Below are 9,106 nucleotides of genomic sequence, written 5' to 3'. Positions count from 1 at the left end.
ACTTTCCACATTTACTATCTATACTTTCTACAGGCATAAATTACTTTTTAGCATGTTTAACATGTTCAATGCACAATTTTCCCTGTTAAAAATTTAAAAGTGAAGGACTAATGACATCACTATGGCGCACACTTTAAAACATTCATTTAACACTTTCATTGGGTGTCAGACAAGGCTATAGTTTCTTGCTATAATAATATTATCTAATTAATTGATTAAGTGGAAAAAGACATAATGATAATCATACATTTATAAGTTTTGTGATAATAGTAAATTCATTTTATATACATACATGCATATACATGTACCTGTATTTGAAAAACATCTCAACATCAAGTAGTTCTTGAGAGGAAATATAATTCTGTAGAATGCATATTTGTGAGATTTTATTCCTTCATATGTCTAGAAATCATGTATAAGGTAATGCATTTCTTTTGTAATAAACGAGATCGACGACTATTGGTTTGAAAATTCATGGAATATGGCTCTAGATGTTGGCCCCATCTCCAGGGTACCCAAGAGTCCCAATGTCAGTGGATATAGGCTGTTGATAACCATAAGGCTCAATTATTTAAGTACGCATTCCCATGAAATAAATGAATCCCAAAGAGCAATATGTTAAGTAACGCTATGCAATTATGAAACAGTAGAAATTCATTATATCTATTCTACCCCTTTAACACTAGATCACCGCCCCTTTTTCAAGAAATATACAAAGACGACATCTGAAAGTATCTTAAGTAATACCAAATATATTACACGAGTGCGCAGCACACGTAAAAATAAAATAAAAAAATCTAAATACTTGTATTAGCCAAACGAGTGAAATATGTTTGGCATTACTGAAGATACTGTTAGATATTCTGTTAACTACATTTTATAGCAAAACATACCGGGTCAGCTTTCATTTTACCCATTGTCGTTTGTAAGCATTTTTTAGATTTGTCAATCAGACAAAGTGATATTTTTCACTAGTAAAATTATCAATTATATGTAGAGTGAATAGTTTTCGATATTTCACTGGTGAAAACGTAATAGATACTAGAACATCAAAATACAAACTTATCTACCTGTTCTAGACCTGCTGCACGATATCATTTCTCTGATTACGTCTTTCTGCTATCAAGAGATCACATAATTATTTGTTTGCATAATGTATCTTAGTACGTAAATTCGTCAAATATTTACATTTCCATTGACCTTGCCTATATGTAACTTTTAACCCAATAGTATGATTTTTTTTTCTGTGTTGACAATGATATTAAGGTTACCGTGTACTAATACACTGATTTGATTAACGTTCATGTTAGTGTTAGAATTTTAAAAATGAATAAACAAATGAAACCCCCACCCCATCCCCCCAACAAACAAAACAAAATCAAGACGAAAAAAAAAAAAAAAAAATTTAATGTTTAGTCAATGTAAAAATGAAACGTTGAAGCTATACTAGCGGTTAAGAAATTAAGAGCTGTTTTAGAAAAGAAATGATACGAAAATATCACTCGACTAACGAGCATGTATAACATAAGCTTGTGGTAGCGAGAAAACGAGTACGTGTAAACATTTAAATCATTTCAGACGACGAATTCCTCAACAGAGAAGTCGGGTAAAGATATTTCAAAATAATTGTCCGGATGATTCAGAAACAAACGTGCAATAATAACATCAAAAATCACATTGGACTAGTTGCTATGACAGGAAATATCGGCAAATGCCGCAGTAAACTTAGTTTCCTCGTCGAACACAGAAAACCTTTCTACAGGAACTACTAGACTTTCAGATATGACTATAAAGGAAACATACCCAATGGACATGTAAAACCTGAACCAGTACATACTCATCTGGCATTTGATTCCAACACCGAGGTTGAAATTCGATGTGTAGGCCTATCGTTAGTTAACGCCAATACCACTCCTGGTAATGAGAGAAGGTCGAAAACAGTTGCCTACGCCCAGATGAAACAGTTTTAAGATGCAAACCAGAGCGCCCCTACAAAACGAAACACATCCTGGGCCCTTCGACTTTTCCGAGGTTATAGAAACAACAAATAAGCTAGCAATGCTGACAAAGCATGACGTCTTGACGGTTGATCCTTTGTGTAAACGTGTGTATTGATTTGTAAACAAACCACCACACTGACAAAATAAAACGCTAATTGCACCTTAAAATAAAACAATTAAACGAATCATTCCGTCATTACACAAAAGATAATTCACATTGTTTTTGTTTGCAGATTGGCACCAGGAAGATTTTTAAAACGCCACTCAAGAAAACTTGACCAGAAAGCTAAGGCAGTTTTATTGTGACGCCTGCCCTAATAATGATGACCAGAGAGAAAAACAAATAAAATAACAACATGCCGAGGAATATCATGAAAACACTCAAGAACATCAGAACTGGATTAAATCGTCTACTTCAGGACATAGAGAAAGAGAGACATAGACACAGTCACAGACAAACAATTTAAATAATCGATGGAATGTTTTAAGAAAGAATGCGTTCTCATTCATCAAGGCAAATTGCACACAAACAGATAATGTGTAGGGAAGAAATTGAAAAAAATAAGCTTTTACCTTGAAGATGACCATAAATTCCTCTCCAGTCATTCTTCGCCAGGCTGTCTGGTATAACCTGGCCTAGAGTTCCACAAGTAACTGAGAGTAGATTCATTTGATTACAAACGTGATGAAAACGGTCTTGAATACGTAACAATAAATCACTTAGGAGAAAACGTTTCACGGGCAACACAAATCTTGAACCGCCTTCATACAAACGAATTATTCAATCAAAAACTCACAGTTATGTCCTCTAAAAATGCTCCACCCTCTGATTTCAAAACCTGATAAATCAGTGTCGATGTTGATCTACATTTGTGATGTGAATATGTCTTTGCCAGTTTAGATTTCAGTTCTAGGAAAACGTCTAGCTGCCTACACATATGCAAGCATGATGCCAGATATATGTAAGGGTGCCGGCCTCATTTAGAAATGCACTGCTCACTGACTCCGTGCAAAGAAAGTCTGTCCCATTTCGGTTACGAATGGCGATGCATTACGTCTCATTATCGTTCTAAAATCGGTTGTGACAGAATACAAACAAAACATGTCAACATCGCTGTCAAATGTCGCTGAAAGTAAAAATCCTAGCAAATGAATTATTGTCTCCTTCATCACGCCAACACTGCAAACCAGGTCAAATTATGTGGAACGTCAGGTTTAACCCTCAGTCAAATCATGTGATTATCTTCCTATTATCTTCTTATATTCATTTCCTTTCGGGAAGTGACACTCTAGCTCGGACCACGAGAAACATGGCGACCGATGACTTGTAATGTTTTTGAAATCTACACCTGGGCAATCATTGTCAATTTACTGCGCCCTTTGAACAATATTATGAGATACTAAACTCGACCAATTTAAGAAAAATAATAGAATTAAAATATTTGAAATCAATCAGTGTTGAACTTATCGTAGTATTAGCAGTACACCCGTGGGACTATTTCGTCGATTGTCAATGTTTAGTAGGTTGCCATTGACAACAGCTGGAACCCGCTTGAGGTTCCCGCGAAATGAAAGGCTGTTCCATCAAAGGGATGCATTGCAATATATACGTATAATGTTGTTTTGTTCTTGTTTTATTTATATCGCTTTTATATGTTCGTAACGACAATGGCATTGCAAAATATATTAAAAGCATTTGTTATCATATTTTTTACCTGCATTGGGGTATAACATACACTGGGGTGTTCTAGTATATCCAGCGTGCCGCGCTAACGCCTAAATATGCATACGACCGATTGAGATTTGACTTGATTAGGCCCAATTTCCAGGAAGCAGGAACGATACTAGGTAAGTGCGCTGAAGGCTCTGCACAACACAAGATACACGAGGGGCGGACCTGTAAGTACCGACAAGTGCATATACACAAGGTGCACACATTAGTTGAAAGTGGGCGGGTTTACAATTGGTCACACCGTTTTAGAAACGCCTCTGTGCTTGAGCGACGTCTGTCTTTCTATATAAGTAGTCATACGATCTCTTCAGAACACAACTCCTACCCGATGTGTATATATGAAGTGCTCCTACACTAACCCGGTAAGACAGTATTTATATGGGACCTATAGCTACAGAGTGATAACTTGTTGATAGACTTTAGTCATACTTCATCGTAAGGACACAGAATGTCGTGTTTCGTTGGCGCATATAAAGAGTGCATAAAGAAGACGATCCGCAGCTGTTTTATCGCAGGTAAACATTGCATATTAATGTTATGATATATCTACCGCACTTAAACATACATTTTGCAACATTACTTTTTCGCCGTTATGGTAGACATGATCAAGTTTCCATGCTGAACTGTAGTCCGCTAAGATGTATCACTCCTATACTATACAATTTACGTCCAGTCAGCGATGGATTGTATTTTAAAATTCAGCTTATGGTCACATTTCACGGACAAGCTGTACCAAATCCTAAACTCTGTTTCCGATATCTAAAGATTATTTTATTTCACTGCTGTAGGAAAATAGTAAGTGAAATATCATACCGAAATACACATGTTACCCGGCCACCCAGCACTATACTCTTTATACAAATTCATGTATCAGTCAAGTGGAAAGATAGATAACTCTTAAATCCCTGGTAAAAAGTTTGTTTATTAATGTGTAAACATTGTCCTTGTTAGCCATGTACCAGTGAAAACCTGTTCCCTCCCATCCATTTCGTACGTAAGTTACACCGCAGTAGAGAGCGGGTTCAAGTGGGTTCTTTCCTTGAGGGAAATTGATCAAACTTCACAAATCACAAAGAACCATATAATCTCTATCTCGGAAAAGTTCGAGCTGCAGGGTTGTTTTTTATTACAGTGTAATAGCTGGCCGGGTCGGTAGGGAGATGGGTTGCTGAAGCAATACTTATTATGTTTGTTTTTTATTTGTAGAAAAATGCCAATACCAGAAGGAAATGTGTGTTCAACTGGAAGGACTGTATTGAGTTTAAAATGGCCTTTATTTGACGCTGATATACCACGAAATACAACGGAGGAGCTTGAGGATGAAACAATTACAAAACCGGATATAAACATTACCACAGACACGAGCAAGTGTCTTGGACCCTTAAGATTATCTCGCACTATGGGAATTTGTAAACCTCGAAAAAAGAACAGGATTGAAGAAAAAAAGTTACCACTTTCTAAAAGATCACCTTCAAAGTGCATGTTCGTTCCGTGGTTATTTTTTTCAATGTTTTTCGCAGTCCTCTCTATATCTACTGCAGCGGAGCCTTTTACAAACTGCACATTTGAAAACACTGTCTGCATTAATCGTGAAGATATGAGGCACTTATCAAATGGTGGAGTTATAATAAGGGACACGGGACAAATGAGAATGCGCATCCTAATGGAACATGGACGTCTAGTATTTAATATGACCCTACGTAATGATCAAAGATCAGCGAACAGCTTCAGTGATGGCGGAAACAACGAACCAAACGAAAACGAAACATCAGATGTGTCAGAGGCCACCCAAGTGTCACACTCTAACACCATGAACAATCCTACAACTGTCCCCGCTCCGGATAGCCTTGCTGTTAGTGAACAGATACACAACAGGTCTGTTATTAACGGTAACATCAATGAAGTTGGACCTGAAGATTATCTGCAGGACGAACAGAGAGGGGATGAAACGGAAGGCAGTTTGGTACCTATTCATGAGCTGGCCATTTCCAACCGACCATTTTCCTTCCAAAATCAACATCTGGTTAACGGTCCTGCATTGAACTATAATGTTACAGAATCTTCTGAAGAGTGTCAGCGAAATTTCTCTTCAAATGTTCACGGTGAATTAGTCATCAGCGGGAAGCGTCTTGCTGACACTGACCATACTCAATCCGCAACACTGGACACCTGTCCTGGTGTTTCTGAGGAGGAATACCACCGAAGACCATCAGACAGCAGCATGGTTCCCCACCACCAGATGTTGATATCTGGACGTCGCGAATCTCGCGAGTTACAGGTTCAGGACAATAACCGAAGTTATTTGGACAACGATGAATTGTCCATTGACGACAAATTAAATATACTTGGTATACAATCTGGACGCAGTGAGTCGCAAAACATGGAGTGGCATGACATGAACCAACATCATCATCGAATGCTGATATCTGGTCGACGCGAGTCTTGTGCGTTACAGGTACAAGATATCTACCAACGGTATGTGGACAACGCTGAATTGTCCATTCAAGACCCTTCGAACACTCGTTGTATACCATCAGGACGCAGTAAGTCGCATGACATGGATCAGCACGATCGAATGTTGGTATCTGGACGCCGTGAATCTCATGCGATACATGTACAAGACTACAATCAACATTATATGGATGATGAATTGCCCATTGAAGATACATCAAACAGCCGGGGAATATTAGTAATCACAGGGCAGAGCTCTCCCGATGATGAGCGTGAATGTGATGCGGGAGCTGGTCCTTTAATAGGAGACCAAACTCGTACAGCGGTCAGTTTGTACCATCCCACAGATGAAAGCAATGAAGGATTCAATGGTCAGCATGGTGAGTTGGTCGTGACTGACCGTTACCGTCAGCCGGTTACAATTACTGATACACACCAACTTCTGGTAACGAATCGTTCTCCAGGAATGGATCCGTACTGTCCTGCCAATCGAGCAACAACATTGGCAGAGATAGCCGTGAGTGGTCAAAGTCAGTCTCCAAACCCCATGATATCGGTCGTATACCGGAATCCTCTTTTACGAGACAACTCTAACGCGCCCATTGCCCGCCACGAAAATGGAAGCGATATCGGTGGTGTTGACATGGATTAATTGTAATGGTGGTAAAGTCTATATAGTGTAGCTGTTATATTGTAAATATTGTAAATATTGACATATTGCTTTATAGGATAGTGGAGATCGCGGAAATCAAATCATGTTATATTTAATAGAATATATAATACTTCTGTAATCTTTATAGTATTATCGTTATCGTTAGCAAAGTTACAAGTTTAAAAATTGATTTCAGAGTCATATATCTCGAGTTCGTGAGATATCATTAACTTTCTAACTGAAAACTCTACAATGTTTAAATCATGTCATTAACTAGCTGCTGCTGCTGCTGAATGATGATGATAATAGTATAACTCCTAACCTTGATACTGTTGAATGATATGCGAGTTGTTGCAATTATCTTTTGTTTTTGATACAATTGAAACAATAATTTCATTATCATTATATTGACAGTGTCAAGTCTGTGTTTTTATATATGGTAACAGGAGATGGAATCCGGATTGTGTATATACGCTGAAAAATATTTATATAACATATCCTTTTACAGGAGTAAAATGACGCGTGTATGTATAATTAGCTACAAACTACTGGTTTACAAAGTAAATTTTGTATTCAATATTACAGCTAACAAACAAACACTAATCAAGTTCACATTGTAACAATAAGCAATAAAGAATTAAGTTCATATATACTTACAACTATTATTCATTTGTCTGTACTAAAAAGGAAATAAACTGATAAATCATATCATAAGCTGTTACTTTTTAGTCCCCTGCCGTTTGAAAAAACGGGGGACTATATGTCTGTCCGTCCGTCCTTACGAAGGACGGACGGACGGACGGACGGACAACTTCTAAAGTACTACTCCGATTTTAACGAAACTTGGTATACATGATCAGTATAACATCTTGTGAATCCCCAATCTTTTTTTAAAACAATCCATTTTTCAAAATTGCCATCGGTTCTCATTGGTTGAGGCTTGTCCGGATAACACCTCCTTTTTAACGAAACTTAATATACAGGGTCAGTATAACATTTGCAGTAAAACTCGTTTATAACGAACTGCCACTGAAGTTACCGTAATGTTTTCTTTGAGTTTTATTGTACTACACTCAACGACTTCAAGACACAAAGCTTGCATACATTAACACACATACACAGTTTATAGCTTCCTTTTTTCCACTCTAAACTCTAATCCATTACCTAATACCTTGACGATTACGATTGCCCTGCAATGTAAACAACAAAAGACTGAGCAGAAAGGCAAAAGGTAACAGAGAAGGATTGGACAAAGAATGTGTCTGTTCAGGAAGAATCAAACCGACTAAAACTGGTTTAGCAATTAATAATACATAATGAGACGTTATGATTTTAAATGGATTTAACCACCAAGTACAACAGACTTTAACTCCCGGAAACTTCCGTCGTTACTATATAGACGAAATAGGGGCGACATGATTGAAGTTTTTAAAATTTTGAGAGGCGGCTGTGAGACAACAGCATCACACGGACTTCTGCCAAATAAGAAAGAGAGAAGGACCCGGGGACATTCACTCAGCATTGATAAAACACGAAGCAGGTTGGACATGAGGAAGTATTCGTTCACTCCAAGAATTGTAGACAGTTGGTACTCTTTACCAGAAAATGTAGTTAAAGCACCAAATTTAGTCAGTTTCGAAAACCGTTAAGACAAATTTTGGAGTAACGTCACAACATAAACACTCTTATATATATATGTATATATAGTATATAAGAAATTGAAATCTGTCCTTGCGAAGGTGAGTGTATAAAAAATAACAAAAAACAGACTGCCGCAAGGCCTTTCTGCCCTCTCAGGCTTCTGAAGTTCAGTCCGCCTCAAAAAGTCTGAGAGGGCAGAAAGGCCTTGCGGCAAAGTCTGTTTTTTGTTATATTTTATGTATATATATATATTAGATATTGTATAAACTATGATCTGAATAGAGAGGCAATTATCATGCCTGCGTTCAGAATAAACTAAGTTAAACTAAGTTAACATATATTGTAAGGCCATCTCATATTATCCCGTTTTTTTCCCCAATGATATATCAGGGTTGGTTTAGAAAATTACCGTTGACATGAACTTTGGAGTGTTCAGGTAAAAGACAACAGCTGGAAATATCTGGGAGGTATATTAGAACACATGTATCGATCAACCTTACACCACCCGGGAATGCATTATGATTTAAACAGCGTCTTTTCATTACATGATTATACAGAAGATTACGAGTATTCTATGGTAAAGATCAAGTTTAAAGATATCGATCGTCTTGGTATTTAACCTAGTTGGTA

The 9,106-nt window shown here is 37.4% G+C and overlaps 1 protein-coding gene across 1 annotated transcript; it reads left to right on the top strand.

The window, feature by feature from the left end:
- Positions 1–4,059: 4,059 nt before the first annotated feature.
- On the top strand, positions 4,060–7,506 carry LOC117344345. The gene is made up of 2 exons (XM_033907084.1): positions 4,060–4,247; positions 4,939–7,506. Exon 2 carries the CDS (start codon positions 4,943–4,945, stop codon positions 6,833–6,835), a length of 1,893 nt encoding a protein of 630 aa, XP_033762975.1. The 5' UTR covers positions 4,060–4,247; positions 4,939–4,942; the 3' UTR covers positions 6,836–7,506.
- Positions 7,507–9,106: the final 1,600 nt, after the last annotated feature.

The sequence above is a fragment of the Pecten maximus genome, chromosome 15 (assembly GCF_902652985.1).
Source record: "Pecten maximus chromosome 15, xPecMax1.1, whole genome shotgun sequence".
NCBI lineage: Eukaryota > Metazoa > Mollusca > Bivalvia > Pectinida > Pectinidae > Pecten > Pecten maximus.
This window is presented reverse-complemented; position numbering and strand designations above follow the sequence as displayed.